Source organism: Phalacrocorax carbo, chromosome 6, assembly GCF_963921805.1.
Source record: "Phalacrocorax carbo chromosome 6, bPhaCar2.1, whole genome shotgun sequence".
In the NCBI taxonomy this organism is placed as follows: Eukaryota; Metazoa; Chordata; class Aves; order Suliformes; family Phalacrocoracidae; genus Phalacrocorax; species Phalacrocorax carbo.
Window position 1 is genome coordinate 44,620,903 of NC_087518.1, and position 23,894 is coordinate 44,644,796.

General features: G+C 43.1%; 1 protein-coding gene across 10 annotated transcripts in view; it reads right to left on the reverse strand.

Annotated features, from left to right (window-relative positions):
• C8A (complement C8 alpha chain) overlaps positions 1 to 23,894 on the reverse strand; it is a 27,581-nt gene continuing 3,687 nt past the window's right edge. For 5 of the 10 annotated variants that reach the window (XM_064454987.1, XM_064454988.1, XM_064454990.1 and 2 more), the window contains 13 exons: positions 23,292 to 23,401; positions 20,162 to 22,715; positions 19,146 to 19,200; positions 16,965 to 17,061; positions 15,873 to 16,017; positions 14,533 to 14,677; positions 12,834 to 13,023; positions 11,119 to 11,337; positions 9,551 to 9,791; positions 5,753 to 5,881; positions 5,063 to 5,220; positions 2,520 to 2,742; positions 1 to 601 (listed from right to left, as the gene is read on the reverse strand). In XM_064454987.1, the coding sequence (XP_064311057.1) occupies positions 450 to 601; positions 2,520 to 2,742; positions 5,063 to 5,220; positions 5,753 to 5,881; positions 9,551 to 9,791; positions 11,119 to 11,337; positions 12,834 to 13,023; positions 14,533 to 14,677; positions 15,873 to 16,017; positions 16,965 to 17,061; positions 19,146 to 19,200; positions 20,162 to 20,231 (1,824 nt within the window). In that variant the 5' untranslated portion in view covers positions 20,232 to 22,715; positions 23,292 to 23,401 and the 3' untranslated portion in view covers positions 1 to 449. The remainder of the gene's footprint in view (positions 602 to 2,519; positions 2,743 to 5,062; positions 5,221 to 5,752; positions 5,882 to 9,550; positions 9,792 to 11,118; positions 11,338 to 12,833; positions 13,024 to 14,532; positions 14,678 to 15,872; positions 16,018 to 16,964; positions 17,062 to 19,145; positions 19,201 to 20,161; positions 22,716 to 23,291; positions 23,402 to 23,894) is intronic. The other 5 variants (XM_064454986.1, XM_064454995.1, XM_064454994.1 and 2 more) reach the window with 3 other exon arrangements.

The following is a 23,894-nucleotide window of genomic DNA, read 5'->3' on the forward strand; positions in this document are numbered from 1 at the left end:
TGCAAGGATCGTGAGCTTTAATGTGTTTTCCAAAGGCAAATATAAAAATTCCTGTGAGTCAGGCTTACTTATGTAAACACTTTTAGTAAGTTTATTTCATGCCATGTCATAGCCCCACGGTCACCCAGCAGCGAAGCCACCCGGCTGGATTCTCTGCCATCTCCTGTATTGTGGCAGTGCTGCTGTGAACTGGTGGGGCTCCCATCACATCCTGTGGTGCGAGGGTGAGAGGGCAGCCAGGCATTCATTCACTCAACCAGAGCAATTGGTCTGGTTTTCTACAGCAAATCCAGCGTGCCTCCATACATATAGAAATGCATAACTTGACTATTATTTCTCCCCAGCATAATTCCATTGCAGAATTATGCCCAGAGTATTTATAGCCCAGCACAGACTCCAAACCGCTCTTGACCATGTACTTGTGGGGAGCGATGCCATCCCGTGGGTCTTCAGCAGGCTTTGCTCTGCAGGTCCCTCCCCACGCAGGGCTCCCCACCGCCCTGCGGGGCTGGGTTGTTGCACTGCCGGCTGCGCCGCACTGTGCCTGACTGGCAGGGAGCCCAGTGTGACCAGCAGCTCCAGCCCCCATTCATCTCGCCACCTGTAAATGCATTAAAAAAAAAAAAGGGGGGGAAGGCATTCAGGACTGAAATGCTGTGTATGGCCTGATTGCAGAGGCGTACTTCACACGGGAGCAGGCAAGGACGATTGAGCTGATTTCAGCTCCGGCTGTAACATATGCTGCGAGTGGGGCTCCCTGGTCCATCCCAGCCATGCCCAGCACGCAGACAGCTGTTGAGATTAAGGCACTTTGAAGCCAGAGGAGGTGAAGCAGCATCACCTTCTTCAAACACCAATAGCTATTTCTTTTTCTCCTCTGCTCATCTGAAAGGCGGTGGCTTGGCTTTCCAAGGGCAGCTGACAGCACTCTCTGCATTAACTTTCTCACCTCTAAACATGGCAGAGGGACAAAAGTCTCCTGACATCGTGGAGGTGTTTTGAAAAGTCTGCCCATCCCTTTGGAGATGGGTCATTTCAAGGCTTTTTCATTACAGTACAGACTGAGTTGTCAGGAGCGTTCGATACTATGGATTATGGTGGTGCTCCTGAATGATGGGAATGCTTGATGGCTGTCATTTACTGTCGTTTTTTATTTACTCAGCTGGCCTTCATGCCTGGCTTGGGCACTTTATTAATCCAGACAGCATAAATGGATGTGTGTGCTCTTACTTAGTGCTGCCTGGAAAGCTGGGTTTCCCATCTGCTAGAACATTATTCTTTAAAAAACTAGGTTTGGTCTTAAATGAGTTCTGAAACTAAAAATTTGCTTCATTTCCCATGAGCTAGACCTGTGTGTGTCCCCACTATTGCTAAAAGCAGGGAGCACATGGGCTGGCCATTTTGGTGGGCTGCTTCGGGGCCCGGAGCTTTCCATGCTCCTCATCTAAGGTAGATTCCTTGGATTTGGAGGCAACTCAAAGAACCTGAGATTTATTTTTTTTAAAGCCCACTTTTGAGTCACTGAAGCAATGTTTTTGAGCTCAGCTTCATAAACCATCTGCCCAGCTCTGCGCTTCCTCCTTATCTCATCACACCTTTGCTTTTCCAATGGTGAGAACCTAGTTAGGAGCACACAGTTGAAGGCCTGGAGCTCTGTCTGGTGGAGCTGCTCTGAAGATGGATCTTTCTGCTGAGATTTGTATTTTTTTTCTCATCACGAATGAGAACAAAAGTAAAAGAGCATGTTCCGAGGTTGGGGGTTTTTTTGCGATTAATTCAATTTTTTAGGATAACATATAAAGTAATAAAGAAAATATAAAAGCCTGTCGCTTTGGAAAAACATGGTTTTTTCTCCAAGATACTCTAGTTAGAGTGTTTCACCTATTGGGTGATGATGGAGGGTGTGTGTGAATCTGGCAATGATGTGGCAATTTTTTACTAAAACAGCATTTTTGGTGGCACATTTCTCGAGCACCACTTCCCCGTCTCTTAGCCTGACCCTTTCAGCCTCCCTTCCCTCCCTGCCTGTCGGGGTTTGCACCCTTGTAGCAGGCGTCCATAGAGGGATGCTGCAAGCACTCTAGAGAATCACCATCCTGAGGATGTGACATGCCAGTCAGTGAGGACCAGATGACAGTCCCTTTCACAGTAACGAGCTGCATCCATAGAGCACTGCAGGCAGGCAGAGCCCACCCCTTAGCTGGCAATAGGGGCAGCTGGGCTTTGCCTCTGAGCTGCTGCTGCACCCCAGCTCGGCTTTTTGCAATGTGTCAGAAAGTCTCAAGCTATAAAACACATCCTCATTTCCACTAGTTTATTTATAATAATCACCTGAGCTGGTAATTTAAGTCTCTTGCAGGGCTGCTTAGGATAGCGGAGCAACAAAAGCGATACAGAAGCGAAGGCTTGATAGATGCATGGGTGCAAAGAGCTGTTGGTTAACTACATGGAGGGGAAAACCCTGTCCCTTTTTGCTGCCTTCCTACCTCCCCAGCTATGGGTGCATGACGGGGTCTTACCTTGGCGCTTAGTCTGCTCACAGGCGGGGCCTCCATAACCTGGTCGACACTGGCAGAAGCATGTGTCTCCCACCAAAACAGGTTCACCATTGTTCTGGCATGGTCCACAGCGGCAGGCGTTGAACTCCAACAAGTAATCATCCAAAGCCTGTTTCAGATTTTGCCATTTTGTTTCCAGGTCGCCAAGGTTGCTTCTGCGGAGAATTTCATGGATGGGCTGCAGCTGCATAGGATGGAGGTGAATAGCATGGAGATAATTTCAGCTGGGTATCAACTGAGGTGCTGCCATGCTGCAGTCAGGGAGCTGTGACATTGCTGGATAAACTCAGGGCTCAGAAAAAAATCATTTGTCTTCCTTGACAGCTCCGTGTACATCATGCAAATGCATTACCACGATTGATGGGCTCCAGTGAGAAACCACTGTTCCAAAACCCTCCTCATCTTAGACGTTAGTGTGGGATTGGCTTTTCTGGACATGCATTGGAGTTTCAGTCTGGATTCAAACAATAAATTAAAGCACCCCAGTAAGCCCTTTTTTTGACCTATTTCTTAGTGCTGTGACTGTCTCAGAGATTCTTGCATGCTTTTTGCCTTTTTGAACTAAAATATTTTGGTAAGAGCTTTGGACAGTGGGTGTTATCAAAACTTAATGCTGACCTACCACTAATGGTTAGCAGATTGTGAACCATCTGGTAAACAGCGAGCATGGAGAATTTCACCTACCTATATTTTGCCCTTTGATGTAGCAAAATAATATTGTACTGTCTCCAGCTTTAAGAATATAACATTGTTATAATGTTTCTAGTAGAAAAATCCAGTTCCTATGTACCATTCAGCCAAAATATCTCCGCGTGGGCAACTGTAATTATAACTTGCCTTCTCCATTCAACCTGTTTTATAAAAATGGCTGGATGAGCTGAAGGGCTGCAGGCTCATGCACTGGAGGTAGCATTCAACTTCCTGAAAAGCTCTGAGTGGCTCATTGGGGTGTTTTAGGTATTAAACTGTGTTTAGAAAATGGTTCCCTGAAAAAAATCTCAGCCCTTCTCTTTTCACCAGTAACAAAAATTCAACTGAATATTAAAGCTAAAAGCCTAAGGCTGGTCTGAGGACATGTATTTGTATTTGTTCATCCATGCGTCTGTGCGAACTCTGCACATCCTGGCTAGGAATCAGTGGAACCCGGTCCCAGAGAAGAGCTGGGCATCATCTCATTGCACAAAGCACAGTGAAAGCAATTTGTGGGGAGGATTAGCTGGGCTTTGAGAAGAGCTCTTAGACAAATTTGTACAAGCCTGTTTAACCAACAAGAGGGAGCTGCAGATAAGAGCTTCTGAAGTGGACATGAGCGCTTATCAGCAGCTCCCATTGCACAACTACTGAGCTCTGGAGCAGCCAACAGAGAGGTCAGCCCATGGTTTACTGGAAAATTGCAATAAGTTTTGCCCAGAATTGATGGGAACTTGTGCAGAAAGGTGAATAACCTGCAGCATGCATTCAGGAGGAACTGAAAGCGCTTGTTGTACTTTATCAGGGCTTTCTGCTGCCAGGGTGCTGCCCAGGAAGGTTTGCAGAATCCCTCTTGCCCTGCCAATAACACCGATGGTTCCTGATTCCACCTTCCTTTCTCCCACCCTCTGTCAGAGCCAGGAGCAGGTGTGCTTTCAAATGAAGTTGAGAGGGATGGAAGTGGCAGCGTGTCACTGCTGTGACCGAGGTCCTTGCCCCACACCCCACAGCTGCCCTCCTGGAGCAGACCAGTGATCGTAGCACCTCAGGGCAGATGTGGTACTCCTTACCACAGCTAAGGAATGCTCCTGCCTCCTCATGCCTCTGTGGTCTCTGGCCCTGGATTCTCCCTTCCTTTCCATCCCGTCCACTTGCACCCATCTCCTCCCAATCTCTGAAGCCCTGTAGGCTGCTTCAGTGACCTTTCCATTGTATGAGGCATCCAATAAAATGAAGGGAGGAGGGAAACTTGGCTTATCTTTATGGCCTTTTTGTGGAGCATGGAGAGAGGCAGGACCCACCTGACAAAGCAACCAGGAGCCCCTGCTCTACAAACTCCTGGAAGCACCCATAGCAATACCCACCGTGGTCTGCAGAGGTTAGGCATAGCCACTGTGGCACTGAGGCAGGTGAAAATCAGGGGTGTCTATGCAGAGCCTTTGCTGGGGAGGCGAGACTCCTTCCCCAGCCCCCCATAAGTCCCCGGCTTACACAGAAGGGCAAACAGCATCACGGAGAATAATAGGGATGAATGCAACAGCAGAGAGCCATTCATCAGGAAGCTGTTTGGGGACACATCAAAAACTTAACTCGGCACTAATCCAGCATTAAGCTCCTTGTCCGTCTCCCTGCGGATGCGGTCTGTGGGAGATGTACTCCCCATTGTGAAATGAATAAGAGGTTACCAGATCAGTGGCCCATTACATTTAATCTTGTTCTGCGATGGGATCACAATAAAAATACGAAATGATCTGCTCGACTACACTTTCATTCCTTATAGCAGCGGAGTTTCTTCAACTGCAGAAAAGCCTTACCTCAAAATCAATAACAGCAGGATTATATTTTAATGACCTTCCCCAGTGACGATACATATTGCCATCCCAACTGTTCAAGAGTCCTCCGCTGTAACTGGTATCTCCGCCTCTAATCCGGGGAATAATATCTTCCACAACTGCACTGTTGCTCTTAGCATCTGAAAAGTTGAATTACCCCCATATTATTTAGTTACCATTTCCACACATACATTAGAAACTGCTTTAAGGAGGTGAGATCAATCATGCAAGAGGCTATCAGTGTGCCACACTCGTGCTGCTTCCTGAAATCGATGGTTGCTCAGCATTCCCTGCTCGCAGGGTGAGCCCTGCCACCTTACCACAAGGCTGTTGGTGATGAGTTGAGCATCACAAACGCCCTAAGCTGGTAAGACCTAAAGAGACTGCATGCCTCCAGCCTTTGTTTCTAGTTAGCATGTGGGCAGTAGATCACACACATGTTTCTAATCCAGGTATTGCTACCTTAATTCCTGCTCTTTCAAGAGCAATCAGTACTTCTGGAGACTTGGCCCCAAAGTTGCTTTGGTCCCACAACTAGGCATGAACCATGGCTGAGGAAGGCACCAGAGCACTCTTTGTACCCTTGTGTGACCCTACTTGAATCTCCATGCCGAAGTGATGCAAGATGCCTTAACAGACATCTGTTAAGACATGCCTTAACTGCTAGCATACCAGTTTTCAGAAATCCTTTCTTTGGACAATCAGAGGCTGACACAGATGCTTCCCAATGCAGTTTACTGGCGCTAGCTGTAAGGCCAATTGACCAGCCAACGCAGGCACTTATCTCTTCGGCACTGATGTCTGCAAAACAGAAAGGAAAACAGTAAAATCAGTGACTAATTCTGAGTGGAAGGATGTTCATTTTCCTACTAGTTTGGGTTTTTTTTTTTCCTATCAATGAAGAAAATACTCAGTTATTTGCATGGCTTGTTATTCAAAGTCAAGAGCTATTCTGGGCAGAGGACATCCTTTAGTCTTTCAGTGAAAAAGCCAATATTTATAGGCTTTCAGGTGTGTATTTCCTCTTTTGGTCTATTTATTTAAAAATAAAACTTTTTTTTTTTTTTACAGACTAACTGATATCTAGGGTAAAGCTGGGAACAGCAGCTGTAATCAATAGATCCTTGCTAATTTTGCTAAACTGAGGCTCTGACCCATCTATTAGTGGCTTAAGTAACATCTTGAATAGCGACTTGCAAAGGGTCTGTCTACTGAGAAATGCCAAAGCCCTACTGCCTGCTGCTACCAGCACCACCACATACATCATGAAAATATGTAACTGGAGACCCATGAACTGACTGCAGAGGGGAGCAGGGAACTAATGAGGTGGTTTCACCAGGGTAAGCAATGTGCATATTTCATACAGCCTGGTTTTATGTACACACTTCAGTGTACTGCAAATATAAGGCTGTTTTCTGTAATAGTTTAAAAAAATCCATTGATTCCAATAAATATGGGTATTGTAAGAACTAGGTAACTTTTATATTGCTCTTTTTGTCAGAGGACCTTAAAGTGTTTTACAAAGCAGCCCAGCGATCAATACCCCAGTAGTGAAAGGGAGGCACAGAGGTCAGCGGGATTTGTGCGTCATGGCTTAATGGTCTAAAAATCGACCCTCTGGCTGAGCCCCAACCCAGAGCATTGCCTGCTGAACTGCCTCACCTCAGCACTGGGAAGCAGTGTCTTGTCTTGCTTGTGTTTAAAATATTGGTAAAACACCCATAGCTCTGGTTTTGCTCCCTTCTGCACACCCTGCAGGAGAGGCTTGCTGGAGCCATGCAGGGCATATATCTGCTCATTGGCTTGGTGGGGCCCAACTGACAGAGATGCTCGGCATCCTGAGAAAGGGGCTACAGGTCCTCGATTCAAACTGGTGAGAGCTGAAGCATGCTCAAGACTTCAAGGGGAATTACATTGCATTGCAAAACTGGGCCCTTGAGAAAGATTAAATGTGTAGCACTCAATTACTTGTACTAAACTGTTCAACAGTTGTAAACACAGTGGGTAAAGTTCATTCACCCAAAACAACATGACTGATTGCTTATCTTGGTGTTGGAGTGCCATAAAATTAAACTTGAGGAACACCCTGATTAATTGATTCACCATGGTTCCTTGTGAGTAATTATGTTCAGCGAGGGTCTGTCAATACAATTTGCTATTGGTTGCAGCAGGATCGGGTGGTGATAAATGAAAAGTGGTTATCATTGCAAAAGGGTGGTCATAGAAAATATTGGCACTTGAGGGGGGAGCCCTGATAGTTTTTTATATGATATAATTTGTGATAGTTAAATATGCTCGAGTAATAAGATTTACTGCTGCATTTTGAATTAATCAGAATATATGAAGACTCTTTCTAATTTACTCTGTGCATAATGTTTCTCCCATAAATGTTCTTGTAATGTGTGAACACATCATACTGTTTCTGCTAAATAATAGAACCATAACAATCTATTTTAAAAACAAGTAATGAAAAAATATTGATGGAGGAGCAACAAGGGACCTCATTCTGACGTATGTATTTATTTCACTCATGACCACATCCATACAAGCCCTTGCAGCCTGAAAGCTAGAAATGGGTCTGGCAGCAAAACTGCAATCCTAAGCTCTGCATCAGTGAGTTGTGGTCTATTCCTGGGCATCTAAACCCAAAAGGGGAGTTCATTTTCAAAATTCAGGTTTCCTAGATGCTTAAAGTCCAGCTCATGCCTATGCCTAGCTAGATGCTCAGTGACTGCCCAAGCTGCCTCTTATTTAGGGAGGACTCAGCCTAGGGATCTTTTTCCTGGTCATGTACTTTAGTCACTGGTCTATAAAAAGGAGTGTTTTCTCTTCCAGGGCATTCATCACATAGCCTCAATGGCTAGGTGGGCCCTCAGGATGCAGTGGGTGATCTAAAACAGGTGTCTTGCTGCTCAGCCCTGTGAGGACTCAGCAGTACATCTCCAGGCATCTGCAGAGCTTCAAACTCATCTTTTGAAGCTCTAATTGTAAGACTTGAGTGCTTATATCCTGATTCTGACCATTCCTCAGGGGAGGCAGATAATCCTCTTGCAAACACAGCCTTCAAGCATGGCTGTGATCAACATTAGAAAAATCAGGTTGTTGTTTTTTTAACTAAATGCTTTTAGACAGTGGCATATCAGCCACTGCATGTGAGTCCTTCTGGGTCTACGTCATGTGACATAGAGTACTGCTGACTTGGTAAATGTGGACTTTCTAGCAGAGTCTGGGTTAGATGAAACTTAACGACTGTGCTACATTGGAATTAAAGTTACGTCTCTACTGGAGCACATTTTTGTCTTTTGCTGAACTTCAACATCCTTCTTTCCTAAAATAGGGGATCTCGTAGCAGTAAATCTCCTCCTTATATACACAGCAAGAACAAGATAAAGCAAAATAATAGCCTCCCTCCACATGCTCTTGATTCATTCTTCCCCTGAAATTGGCAGTCTGCTTCCTGAAGACTTGCTTGCCAAGATCTTTTTCACTTCAATATCAATCACTCTTCAAAGTGAATAAATGATTTGAAGAGGCATCATCTTTCCAGACATTAGTAGTTCAGCAACTTGATGAAAATTATCTCAACTGGTAATTTCTTGTGGAAAAATCATCATGGTTAACACTCAATATGAAGTGAATAGTTATCCTAACACTGATGGTACCAACCATTTCAGATCAGAGGCAGAATTTGGGGCAAAACCATGGAAATTAATGGAATTAGAGCAACTGGTACCAACTGCAGCAGTTTGCACCTATTGTCCAAGATCACAATTTTCTTTTGCATGAATGTCCAGCCTGGAGTTACCAAGGCAGTGTCACCCTCAGTAGAGTGGAGTGATGGTCCTAAGGGGAAGTGGGATCTATTGCATTGTTGACACCTTTGTAAAAGTTGACAATCTGGTTAGTGTACTAAAGTACAGTGTTATTGTTCTGCATCTCATGTTTTTGATTAGGAAAAATGTTATATTTTGGCTCGCCAGTAGTGGCTGTTCTTGCAATCTAGACATCTGCAGTAGATATTTTCTGTAACTGAGATTTAGAAGTGTGGCTCTCCAGCCTCATACACTCTAATCTGTTGAGAATCAGAGCTAACAGAGGTCTGTTAGTCTTCAGATATGATATTAACTGGAGTAAAATGGCAGAGGTATTGCCAAGTGCGATGTGTTATTTCCATTTACAGAAAATTGAAATTCTCACTATTAGGAGGCTAAAACATGACTGGACTATCTTACTTTACTCTGGATGAGTTTGATACTGTTATGCATTCATGTCAATGGCCAGAACAAAGACTATAAGAAATAGAAGTTTAGAGAAATGTAGCAAGTGACATTAGGAGATGATGGTTGTGGGGAGCAGCCATAGCCAGACGAATTACTCTGGTGGACTGGACCCACCCCATGGTCTCCAGGTTGGAAATGCTTGGTTTAGAGCAGAAAGTTGTGGACAGATAATATCTTGTGGTTTTCTAACCTTTTCTTCTCATTTCCTCCTTGTTAATGACAAGGATGTACTCAAAGACACCTCCCATAGTGCCGGATGTCATGAAATGGGTGCCATAGTCATTGATGAATTTGGCATACATGCCATAGTTGTAGGTGTCTGGAAGCTCCCGCAGGGAAAGCAGCATGTCTTCATCCAAAACTATGTTGTCCCTTCTCATCTTGAAACGGGCTGTCTGTACCTTTGTCACACCTCTAATGAATCCAATGTCCTGCAGGTAAAGAAAAGAGGAGCTGCCACTTAACATTGAATTAAAAAAAGTCATTATTAGTCCTTAGGTTTGCAGAGGAAAGCCTGAATCTGTGACTCTCAGTGGATGTTAAAGGCATGAAAAGCAGCCCTAGTTTAAATGAAATCAGTAATAATTCTTTTACAGGAAGTGTCTCTTTCTCATATGCCTAGGTGAAGTGGAGGGCAGGGCTATGGGTTTGGATGCTGTGGGGTTTTTTTTAATCAATGTGAGAATATGGTCAGACTTGGGCTCCACGTGATTCCCCTCCATCCTCCATTTCTGCTATTTCTTTTTCTGCCTTCTTTTCTCTGCTGTTTATTCCTTTTTGCTTTTTTCACAGCCTCAACTAGTGATGCCGGACAAGGGCTCATGGCAAGCCCAGCCCAGCTGTGGGGGAATACCCTGGCCAGGAAGGTGCTGATGGGGGAGTATTTTCTGGATATACCACCAGATCCATGATCCCTCTTCTAGATTGGCCATCACCCTGGACAAGGCTCCAGTGCAACCAGAACAGCCCTTTAAACGATTCCTCCAATAATTTATCATTGTTTAGCTGCAAACATTGTATGAGTCTAGACAAGGGCACAGTAAATACTATAATGGTGCCAATTTCCCACAGCTTTTAAGGGCATTTCAACTCAGAACACCATCAAAGTAATTCTTCTTTATTGTTTTATGTCAGCAGCCATGAGAGAAGTGGAGACGGGGCACAGTAAACGTGGGAAATACCAGCATTCGTGTTATTAGATTGGAAAGGGGTCATCACAGCTATTCCATGATGTAAACTCACTGTGAGAAATACACACTATTATCAGGTACTCTTTTTTTCAGCATGGTATTTTAACCTCCTGTAAATAGTAGCATATTTCCCCATCAGAAGGCAGCTTGTATTAATTTGAACAAGATACATTTGCTACCAGAGATCATTCCCTGAGGACAACTGTTTTGATCAGCATCTTGATATTTCCTCCTCCCTCATCATCATTTTAAGCATTTTTTTATTTATGTGCTTAATGTAGCCATGAAACAGGACGGGATGAGATGACATGTGTTGTGGTGCTTCGTAATTCAATTTTATTCCCACTCCCTGTTTGCTAAAATGTAATAAGAACAACAAACAGGATTACTAATGATCATACATTTGCAATTACATGAACAAATTAAGGTACAATTACTATGTGTTAAAAAATACAACTGAGAGAATAAACTGACATAAGTTACAGCCAGATCATGCGATGCACAGATGACATGATTGGAGCATACACAGCACTGATTTCTTTTTTTTTTTTTTTTTTTTTTTTTTTACCTTTGCAGTATATTGTGTGAAATTCTTCAGGGATCTTTTGCCACCTGATAAAGTGAAGCCGAAGTCTAACTGGAAAGCTAATTCTCCAGGCCCAGTTCCAGCTCCAGGCCCAATTCCAATGGTAAAGCCTTTTGTTTTGGATTTGTCACTTTTAAGGGCATCAAGCAGATCCTTTGAATCATCATAAAACTCAAAAGTGAATCCAGAATCAGCATGAGCCTAAAGTGAAAGGAACAGACATTAATTTTTCAGGTACTTCCCTTCCTTTTTAATCTCTATTTCTTTAAGGAGCTGGTGGTGCCTCTGCTGAAGCCCTCAATGCTCCTGACAGCACCGACATTGACTGCAGTGGATGTGGAATAAAGACCTCAGTCACATGCCATTTCATTTGGAAATATGTGAGAAAAGTGGATAAAGCCATGCATTTTGTTTCATCCAGGCAGGGAAAAGGTTTGTGTTTAACCACTTGAAGCAGTACCATTACAGGCAGAGCTGGTAATGGTGGCTATTAAGCTAGCTTGACACTTCCCATTATAAACCCCTCCTTCCAGTTCCTTACAGCTCTGCCAAATCCTAACGATTTGGAGTGAATTTTTTCTCTCCAGCCGGCTTCTGATGAATTTATTTAGGAAAAAAAATTCCAACAGCAGTGATCCAGCCTCTTGCAATGGCAGTCCTAGAAAGCAAACATTGTTTTGCCTGTATTTTAGAGAAGTGGCTTTTCCTTGACAGCTCTACTTTGCCGGTGTGTGGAATTGAGCAGCCTTGCTGAATCTGGGCTGTGCCATTTGCCATCTCTCAAAAAAGCCAGCTAAATTACCAACACTGAAAAAAAAACATCTCACATCATCGTCAGTGACTTCCTAGATGCTCCTAAGTCAAGATGCATATGGGACATGCTCAAGCATCCCTCAGTGCCCGATCATGGTGCAGATGTCCTTCCACTGCAGCAGCAGATAGATGGGAGAATAAAGTATGTGTGAAGGGTCTGTCTGAGTTCAAACTGGCATCTAAGGGGCATAGGAGAGCCTGCTTGCTGGAAGGACATGAAAGCCACTTGCGTGGAGCCTGTGGCTGTAGTATTCCCCTGGAATAATGTGTTTTCATTCATGTCAAAAAGCATGATGGATGTTTAACAGTGTAGCCAAGGTGCCCACTTACAACGTGGGAGACCCAGGTTGAATCCCTGCTCTACTTAGTTAAGTCTCCAACATCAGATGTGACCAACACCCCACCCCCCACCCCCAGAGTATAGGCATTGTGATACATGGTGATGGCTTTCAGGGTCTTTGTCTCACCCACAATTTGGATTTATGTCCCTTGTAGCCATGCCATAGACTTAAAATGCTTTCAAAGATTGAACCAATAGCATTCTTCCTGTTTTACACATGGCCAACTTCATCTCTAGAGAGTCAAGTGGCTTGCACAAGCTCTACAGCTCATTAATAGCAGAATTTAGAGAAAACCCATTTCTCTTGGCTCTGACTAGGCCAGGGGAAGCAGTGGGGGTGCCTGGGTGATAAAGCATGTTAGTTCCTTGATGTGCCATAAAGCAGCATTTATATCATCGGTTGCCTGTTGTCTTGGGGACGGCTGGAGAAATGTACCTTGAAAGGCAGCCTGTAGTGAATGACAAAATGTACATAATATCTTTATAGGAAGTTTGGCTTTTAGCTGGGAAAGCATTGCTAAATTTGACCACCCAAAGTACTTACTAGGAATTGATATATGTGAAAGTTGTAAGGTTTGCGGAAATACTTCTCGTCATCTCCGTAGTACAGATGTTCACATGCAGCGTTGTACTTCAGCTCCCGCCACTCGCCATTGTAGACATACTCACAGTGGCCTCCAAAAAAATTAGGATCATATACGTACTGTCTCTCTTCCTGTGTTAGGATATTGTATCTTGGAGAGAAACAGCATTCAAAAAGTTATCCACAGTCCCTGGTTTATTTCCCAAACAGTTTCCGTCACTGTTTCTGTTCTCCTGATGCTACAAGTTATCTACCTGTGTCTGACTTTGAATTTGGATAGCACCTAAAATATAATGTTTGGGTCTGTTCCCCTCCATATCTCCTTCCCAAAGCTAGCAGGAGACAAACAGCCAAGCCATTGGTTTGGACTCCTATGCTTGAGAATGAAGAAATCAGTTAAATTGTCCAGTCCTTCCTGGCAAGTACTTATGAGAGTCCCGACATCCTGGAACTCCTCCAGGTCCCCCGTGAGTCTCTCGCAGCCTAATGCATCTCACTGTCACAAAGTGTTTTCTGGCATTCTCTGTAATTGTTTCCTATTTTTATTGCATCTCCTTCCTTTTAATAATGGTCCCATTTCTCAGGGGAGTTAGCACCCTCCCTAGACTTGCAGACTGCTTATGCTTTGTCAAGTCTCTCATTATTTCCTTACACCTCTTTCTTCCTGCTCTCCAGCCATCACAGCTGCTGCCCTCTGAAATCCCACCTGTTACTTAATATGCCCTGTAATTCCATGGCCCCAAATGAAAGCATTATTCAAACTAGACAGCAGCACTGCTCCTCACAACAGGGAATTGTCTTTACGAGTAAGATAACAAATGCTATTGCTTTTGTATGTTATGCAGGAGAAACATATCAGAGAGCAGTATTAAATGGGGTGTTCGGTGAAAATTAATATACGTCTGGAAAAACTTTTGATGGACTCTCCCAGGTCAGAGAGACATTTGTCTCATGGACTCTAGAGAGCATTGGATGAAGCTGATGGGTGACTACATTCTTATACTATAGCCCATGTTCTCCAAGTGAAACTAAACAGTATCTTGATTAAAACACAAGATTTAAAACAAAAATGTCACAACACACGAGTTGCCTTTAAACTCCTTCTGGATTCCTCTTTTCCATGTATTACCTAACAGAAAATGAAAATTAATACAGTAAAACTTTCCATGGATAGATTGTTTACCCTGCACATATTCATGTGGAGCTCAGGCTCTTTGCCTTGAATCTGTGCTCTGAAGTCCTAAATGCTGGAGTTAAAATTTATCCTTAAGGATAAAAGCCACCAGGATGCTGCATCTCCACATTCTACTCTTTCCTTTAATATATTGCTTTTATCAGCTGAAGAAAGTTGAAAGATAACTGGACTCAGAGAACAGGGATATATTGTCACATGAGTATACAAAGGACACTCACAAGTACAGAGTGGCTGAGAGAGACCAAGGTCAGATAGTAAATTTGAGACAGAATTTGAAATAAAAGCTGGGGTGAACTCTCCTGCCTCCCTCATCCCTACCCAGGTTGGGTGGGACAGTAGCTGTCTTTTGAGTTTCGTACAGCACCCTATTAATTCCTGGAGCATGGCTATTACTAAGGAAGAGCAATATAAAAAACTTGATCCTGTTTTGATTGTGAGAATAGCAGCTATTGATTAATTACTCACCCTTGGGCTGCTTTTTCAGACCCTGGGATTGGAAATAGATGTTCACAAGGACTTTCAATATCTTCATCCTCACAGTTAGCCTCATCAGACCCATCTCTGCAGTCTGGCTCTCCATTGCACACAAGATGCTGTTTAATACAGCGACCTAAAATACATAGGTACGGCTGATCGCTTATGCTCCCTTCAGAAATCCTTTTTGGCAGCTTGCACTGATAGTGTTGTTTTCCACCCATATCTCAGGGCCACAAGAATTCATGTGGGGTGTTAAAAACAGCGCTTTTCCATTGGAAGCTTGCTTTTCCCAGTTCCTTGGCGGGGGGGTGTGGGGGGTGTGGGGGCGCGGGTGAGGGCGGTTCCTCTGCAACCTGGAGCAAGCACAGCTTGAGTCCAAGCCAGCTGCCCCCTTGGGCTCCCGTGGGATGGGACTTAGGTAGAGGTCACCTCAATGGCCTGATTTTATCATCTACAGTCATGCTTTTGGAAGGGAGATACAGGAAGCAATAGCTTTTCTGCTTGGCTTAGGGAAGTCGGCTCTGGTTGGTCGAAGTGCAGTTTTAGCTCTTCCCATTGCAGGAGGTATTTGGGGAGTGTATTGCAGTAAGTATAGCTCAGGAATGGCTCTTGCAGGAGGGGCAACTTGAAAGTGCTTTTACTTCTGGGAGTAAGGAGAAAGCCTTGACATGATATTCGTGACAGGAATCAACGCACTTGCCTCAACAGAGCGATGATGACTTGGTCCAGATGAGCTAGTCACAGAGCTGGTGTGCATTTCTAAACTTCAGCAGGATTTTCATTAAATGCCCAAGATGGGAGTTTGGGTCATTTGTGTAAAAACAAAAATCTGTCAAGGCTAGTCAAACTTTCAGAGAACAGCCGTATTATATCCCAGTCCTCAGAGCTGGGGGTGGCTAAAAATAAATAAATCGCCCCAACAGATTGCTAGTTGAATTCATGATTGAACTCTGTCTTTTGCAGGGGGAGAAAGTGGTGGGTTGCGGGAGCGGTAGTGTGCATGGAGGGGAGCGTGAGCGTGTAGCACAGCAGTTGGAGCAGAATATTTCTACTCTTTTTGTTCCACTGAAATATTAACCTTTTCCATGTCACACAGCCTTCTTTTCTATCCAAATCTAAGTCTAACATGAATGGATTTCTGTAAAAGTGGGGGAAAAAAACAAAGATGGGGAAACTTCCTGCTTTCTTTTTCACTGGTTCACCATCCTGCCGCTGGGCTGAATGCATTTTGGCAAAGCTCTGCCCATGACAGGGGACTGAAATCATCCCAGGTCTGTCCAGTCAGGACTGAAACCTCCTTGGTAGGAGTTTGTGCCCAGTTCACTCACCTGTTTCCTCACACTGAAAGTCCTTCCCACAGCTGGGGGGTCCAGTGCACGTTGTCCCAGCATGGCAAGCTTGCTCATCCCACAGGTGCCCTGGGCATCGCCACCCCGTAAACCCTGCCGGCTGCACCAGCCGCCGGTACCGGTGCTGAACCACACAAGAGACAAAAACACTGCCAACACCTAACTTGTATCCCCCAGTGACATCACCTCCACAGGCTATAAAGCAATTAAAACTATCGCTTTTATCTATATTGTTATTTTTTTCTATGTAGTCCACAGACTTTGCACATGAGAAATGGAGAAGGAGAGTCAGCAGAGAGGAGGGAGCTCAGATTTGCTCGAAGTTCTTACAAGTGAATTTGGGGGTGGGCTGGAATGACTGTTTTTAAAAATCTCTTCCCTATTTTATACCTTGGAAATAATGTGGATTTTTTCCAGTTACACATGCTTTGTCCTGAAATGTAACAGGCTCAGATGGACACAGGCACTAATTACAACACTGATCCTGCAACATTTCTTATGGATTATTAATGAGAATTGCTGCTCTTTAAACTAGGAAGAAAAAAAAAGGAAGAAAAGAAGAGCCAAATCATTTACTGATTATAAGCACAGGAACAAAAAATGCAGGGATATAAACTCAGTAGAAAGCAAAATTATGTCAGTTATTTGAAAATAAATTCTTGAATTATGAAGATATATGTAAAATTATATAAAAAATTGAGAAAAGGAACTGATGAATGAAGGCTGCTTTTAATTTCTTTTCATTGGAATATTTGCATTAAGAGTCAGGGGATACTTAATTAAATCTGAGATGGAAAAAGAAGAAAGTCTTGGGCAAATACTCTGCCTGATTATTCCACAATTTGCCTTGATTCTGCATTTTGCTGTTCTGCTGCCTTAAAGAAATTTTTTCCCCAGTTTACACCAGGGTAAGAATGAGCCTCTCTAGTAGAAGAGCATCTCCATCATATTTGGATGAGTTTACTGGATGCTTCAGAATGATGAATATGTATAATATATATAATTAATGTGTGTACATCCTCATCACAGACACATCTGAAGATAAATGAATACATTACGGTGGAATCTTACTTTTTTCTCTTGGCAAGGAAAGCAATCAGTCCATTCTGACCACTGGCTCAGCTGACAGTTGACAGGAGCTGGAGAATTAACATCTCTGCTTCTTCTTCTAAGTAGGGGAAGAGATAGCAGTATAAGGTCTTTGAAGCTGTGTTTTAGGGAGGGCTGGAGGCTAGCAGGGAATGTTTCCACCAGGAACCTATTTTTTAGGAAATGGGAAGCATCCCTTAGCATGGGGGGGTGTATTGCCCGAGATGGCCTGTCCAAGTATTCACTATCAGAATCAGTCGAGGGCAGCAGGTGCAGGACCTGAGGATTTTTACTTGGGTTTCCTGCTCTCCCAAGAGATCCCAGCCCTTTCCAATAGGTAGATTACAATAAAATATATGTACATCATACATATAAGACCAAACACACTGAGTAAATGGGATTTTGAGAAAAAGACATGTTTTAAGGAAAAGCTTCTTTTTTTCCTTTCTTCTCAGAAGCATATCACAAACTCCAGGAGTAGTGATGTTTATCACCTTGGTCCTGCTCTGAAATCTATTATTTTCACTTTGCTTACACCATTGTTAACTCATGGTCAGTATTTTTCCTGACAAGTGTGAAATCAGGGTCTGATCCCCATGGGCTTTATGGAGTGGCGGGAATGGCTGCACCAACAGTGCTGAGAAGGCAAGGGACAAAGCCATGCTGACTATGAGAACTTGTTGACTGACTATTTCTAAAAGGAAAACATAAATTCTGAGAAGAGGAAAATAACTAAAGGAAGAGTATAAAAGAAGAAAATGGCAAGGGTATTGTATCGCAATGGCCCTTGGATTAGACTCTCTGCACATACATTGAATATCACTATACAACAGCAAGAAACTACTTCTCTTGCCTCCCAGCCCAGTTGTTACAGTCTCTATTTCTGTCCCTACTCCTGCAATCTTTATTTGTATAATGCATTTCTTTGTCTTGAGGAGCAATCTGTGGTGTGATAATACAACTCTGTGTTTGCCACAGCCTTCGAAGCATTTTGAGGGGTTATTCTGAGCCAAAACATTATTATTATTATTTTGGTGATTAACTAATGAGCAGTCTGTTTTACTTATGAGACTGCAGTCCAAAGAGAAATATTGATAATTAGCAGAGCTACGGAGCACTTTGGGGATTCATCAGAGGCTGTAGAAGAGAGACTACTAAATGAAAGCTGCAACAGCTCAGCAAGGGAGCCTGTGGATGCAGATCAGTGCATGAGATAAAAAGCCATCGTGTCTCCAGGAAAACAACAAGAGCCTGCAGACAAACACGGAGCTGGAGGACACGCATGTATTGATGCCTTTTCACTCTGACGGTAGGATTTGTGGGCTGTATCCTTCAGCACTTCACAAAGTACTTAATTGGCTCACCTTCGATTGGATTTTACATTTACCTCTTCATTATTCTCCCGTGTTTGATAAGTTCATCAAACATCAAAAATCTCATCTTTGTTCATTTTCAGAAGGGATTATTGGAATAAGCCTTCATAATTAAGTGTATCACTACCACATTTTTTTCCTTTCCACCTTCTCCTTGTCTCCACATTCCAATTATCACTGATACCTTTTTTGATCCTTCTAAATCATATTTGCCTTTAGAAAAAGCCTGAAATTAATAGCTGTGGAAAAAAAAAATCCAGCCATTTTCCTACTATGACACTATACCTTTAGAAAAAAGGTAACTTGTTTATTCCCTTCCTTCAAAGCCTAAATGACACTTGCATAGGTTAATAATATTGTTCAGGGGGAAAAATAGAGGCATGAGGACTGGCTTGGATTGAAAATTGGGTTATAAACACGCACTTGTTAACTTCACATTGTCAAATGCAAAATAATTATTTATGAAAAAGAATAAGAAAAATATTCAGTCATAAATCATCCTGTATAGGGAATTCATTCCAAGTGCCCAAAACCAGTATGGTAACTTTGGTAAGGAAGTTTAAGAAGGCTTAATAGTCATCTGTAAAACAAAAATCATTGTGAAAACAGTCCATGTAAGATGGAATTATGATGCCTAGCTTGGGCTTTGGACAACTGCCAGTATTTTTTTTTCTGGTAGCTGTTTACAGAAAGCACAGTGTGCACATGCCTCAAGTCAGGACAAAATTGATGGGCTGACTGACTTGCCCATAATTTATATATGTAAAGTTGGGGGGGGGGACAAACTTACCTCTGGGAAGGCAATGCCTCCAGCTCCCTGTGTGCTGTAGCTGTGGCCTGACATGCTGTTAAAGCCAGAGAACATATAGAGAGAATCAGAGGAGAAAGCTGACACAGGCTGCACCGCATTGTTTTTCCATATGCAAATGTTTGCTATAGATTAGCTGCAAACAAAAGTTTTAGGCTTCAGGATGCCATGGGGCAAGCACTGCTAGAAGAAGCACGGAGCTCACCGGACTCCAAAACGCTACAGTAAATCATTGACAATGGCACAGATCGAATCACAAAGAATCAGGACACATCCCAGAGGCCTTTGCCCTTTTGGAAACAAATTCCCAGTTTTCTGGCAAGGGAATATAATAAACTGTGCAACTGTTTCCACATTAAAGTCAATCAAGTCCTATTGCAGCAGCGTGTTTCTTGTCCAGCCTGCGCCCTCCTTTTAATTTGAAGGAGGAGGAAACTAATTTTATTTCCCACAGTGACCTAACTGCAATTTTGGTGTACCTGGTTGCTCACCAGGGAAAAGCTTCCTGGTTCAGCAAATTGAAAATTATTATAGAATTCTGTTATGAGGAACATGTGCCTTCCAGATACCTCAGGGAAATGTTTCTATTGTTATCCCCATAAGACAGTGTCCTGTCTCCAAAGCTGGTGTGAGTTTTCACCTGGCTTTTGGAGAGCCCTACACAGTCATTGCAACATAAGACTCTAAACCTTTTTTTTCTGATGTGATTTGGGATGAGGAAGATACCGCCTAAATCTGAAATGGTGTCCTATGCCATATGCTGTGCGGAACCATGTGTTAATGGTAGTTCTAATGCTTTTCATTGCTTGAGATCTTAACACAGAAGTAGTGGATGTGCACAAGAAAGCAATACCATCCAAAGCAAGAACACAATGGGTTATTTATTATTAAGATAATGGTCACAAGATGTGACTATTTAGTTTTTCATATGTTGAAAGAAAGAAAAAAAGGCCATTGGAAAGACAGTTGGTCATGCTGTAGCTCAAGTTGCCCCATACCTGTTTCCTCGAGCTTGCACATCACCTGCAAAATTCCCCCGAGGGCTCCTGGGCAGGCACAAAAATGCATAAGGAATCTATAACTTCATTAGGTATTAGTTAAACAAAAAAGAGTAAGAGATCTACAGAGACTTTTCTGTTTGAACAAGTGTCTGTATCTCCTTGCTTTTCTTCTGATTAAGTGGGATGAGATGCTTCATGAATAAATGAAGTGTTCCCAGCAGACAACTGGAAGCTTGAACCTCCATAAATTGAAGAGAAAGTGTAATTATTGTAGGAAAATCTGGTCTCAGACTATTACAGCTATTAAGCAGACAGTGAATTGTCCTCTGTCCACAAAAGACTGGGATAGAAGTGTCACTTTGTGTATTTCCCAAATTAATTGCAAAGCTAATTTCAATAGATGGTATTGTGAATTATCAAAATAAAAGGACCTCTTACCATGTTACTTTTAATGTAATTAAAGTTCAGAATGACCCTGGGGCTTGCCTTTGCTAAACGCAAAGAAATTTAGCACATGGGTAAACTGTAGCGAAATGAAATGAAAACTGCCTTTTTGTGACCTTCGAGAGTATGTTAATGTAATCCCTTACCTACTAACGCACTTCAGATGAGTTCAGAAAGTCCTTCTCCTTTCTTTGCCTACACAAGAAGTACTCAGATAAGGGTTTTAATATTTTTCATATATATACTATTAAACCTAAATTGCTTTTGCCTGGGAGAAAAGCGGGGGATTGAAACTAGCCTAAGGCGATCCCCATCGTTACCTCCCTATTACACATCACAGCCTCTCTGCATGTTGCTGTTAAGACAGAACGACATAAAAAGGTTTTAGCAATGCTCATAAAAGTCTGGTGGGGGTGGACCCCACCGTCCCCATGGTGGGAGCCTCCCTGGCCATCTGCCAAATCTGTCTTTGGTCCAAACTTCTGCTGTCCTGTGATATAAATGGTTGCTTTGCACAGTCAAGTGCCTCCTCAGCATCTAAGCAAGACTGTCGAAGCATTATATCTTTCCTTTGCTGATAGTAACGTCAGAAACACACCATATATATAATGAAAGTTATTTGTGGCACATCTCCCAGGTAAAAGGCTGGGCTGGTTTGTGCAATCAGGCACAACAACAATTTCGCACTGATAGGTGAGGTCGTTTGGGGGGGGAGGTGTGCGAGAGAGATTTAAGCAGCAAGCAAGGCACACCACATTAGAGGTGAAATTAAAGAACCTTTCTCACAGGTGTTATGTTCCAAAAGTGATATATATAAAAGTAATGGTTCCATTTATAACATTATGAATTGAACTTTTCTAAAACGTGTGCTGTATCCTTGCCTCTAAACCTGAATTAACTCTCTGAACCTCTGACTTGCAATGCTAGCCGTGCTGTCGATAGCGATGCAGTCACCTTCAGGATGATGAGCCGTGAACTGAAGTCTTGGGGCTCTTCAAGAGCATGGAAATACAGGCTGTGAGCGGGCTGGGATAAGCAGTGAGCTTGCTGCATCAAAGCCTGGGTGGGAATTTGCATCGTCACTTTGGGATTATTCCCATTGCAAAGTTCTTTTCCCCGACACTGGAAAACCCTTCATTGCTAACCTCTAATTAGACAACACATAACTCCTCATTTACAACTCTTACGTATCTAAAACCAGGAGCAGATTAACTCAGTGTAAACAAACAGGCATCCACTTTTTCCTCTCTTCTAGCAATACAGGATTTTGTTCTACTTCAAAAAGCCTCCGCTTCAAATGACTTTGGCCCAACAAGGGGAAGTAATTTCTGCCTGCAGAATGCATTGATCTTTTAAATAGCACCTGAGCAGCACATTTGGTAACATGGCTGTCTACACAAGCCTAGCTCCAGGGTGAAGTTACATTACAAGAGCTAACATAACGTTGTTGTTGTCCAGCAATTTGCATTTGTACTTTCTTTAAATGTAGATTTTTATTTTTTAGTATATTCGTGTTTTTTCTGCAGAGGATAAAGTTACTTAAAAGAATCATCCTTTTTAATGCCAATATTCTATTTATAATTGTTGTAGTACGTTATTCACACAATACTGTAAATCTGAATTTTGTTCCTAACTTGAAGACCATGAACAGAGTCCTGTTCTTTTTCATTCTGTTCGATACATCATAGCCCCAAAGTTGTATCCAAGCTTCTTGCTGTCAATGTGACTGACACCTGCCATGTGCTGTTTGTTCTCTCTTGGTTCCCCAGGGAAAAGTGCAGAGCAGACAGCCTTTCATTCAGGGGCAAGGTGGGTTTTTTAAAAAAATATAGAGATTGTTGCAATGTACAGAGGTTATAGAGATGTTAGATATGGCAAGGTGAAGAAATTGTGCCTAGCAATTGGAGCTCTGCCCTTGGAAAGTTCGCCATTTCACACATGCTTTCACAGCACACATGGGCTTTCTCAGCTCATCCACTCTGCAAGCGCTGGAGAGCTTTCTCTGCAGAGGAGCTTGGTACAATAACTGCTGTTTTGCCAAGGATACAAAGCTAGTTATCAAGGTCTTCATCGCAGAACTTCAAAATCAAAATCTCAGCACAGATACCTTCAAGAGAAGGGTTTAGATTTAGAAGATGGCTTTATATTGTACAGCAAACAGAAGACAAGTAGAAGCATTAAAAAGGATAAGATGTAATGAGTTTGCTATCATTTACACTGATGAGCATATGCTCTGTGCTTGACGTTTCTGCAGTCTTGAAGGCCTCATGCCCATGTGCGCTGCATCACTGCAGGGCAGGGAAAGGATGCTGCAGGCTGTACCTGACCCTGGTCAACATCCTCCATGTCAATGGTGTGACAGCAAACACTGCCTGCAGGTGCTGGCAGGAGTGGTCACTGTCACAGTGATGGTTGCACACCGCAGGTAGCAGCTGTGTCCCGATAACAGGGCTGACTAGTCCCTGCAAACACCAACAGGCTTTTCCTCTGTGCACTGGCAGTGCATCTCATTTCATGAGGTTCCGCTGTTCTTCATTCCCAGCTTAAATTCTCTGGCCACGGAAAGCTCGTGGTGAGATGGTGCGTTGTAAGGACCAACAAAGCTCTGTGTCATTTATGTGCATTGGGCACATGTCCCAGTTACTGAACCCAGTGGCTGCAGAGAGGTGTGGAAAACACCCACCTAAGGACCAGAAGATGACTGCAGCTCTAGTGCTGGACATGCCAGTCCTCATTTGGTGTCAATGAATACTGAACCGGTCTGATGACATACCTTCTACCAGAGTAAGCAGCCTGAAACACAGGAGCAATTTTATTGGTTATATTGCTAGAAAAGAAGTATGCACTTCGTTTGTGGGATCAGGGACGTACTGCAGAGACAACCTTGGACAGATAGAAAAACCTGAAACATTGCAAGGCTTTAAAATTAATTTTCTTGACTACTACAGTGCTCCGATGGAGTTGATCTTAAAACTTCTGAAGGTGCCACATGGGTACCTACATTGGCTCATCCTAAACAAACAACACTTTGTCCTGGCCAGTAAAAGAAAGTGTTAGATTTTTGAATGACGGGATCAAGAATACTGCATTTTCTTAAATTCCTTGTTAATGGCAGTAACGCAAGACGTGTCTCTGTGGTGGAACAAGTGATCCTATCTCCCCCCCTGCTGGAAAACCATGATATGACCTCCTCGCAGAAAAAGGGAGAGAGGTGTGGGGGGCCTGGCTGGGGTGGCTGCTCTGGCCCTCCTGGGGGCAGAATACAGCATTAAAACTGAGCGAAAAT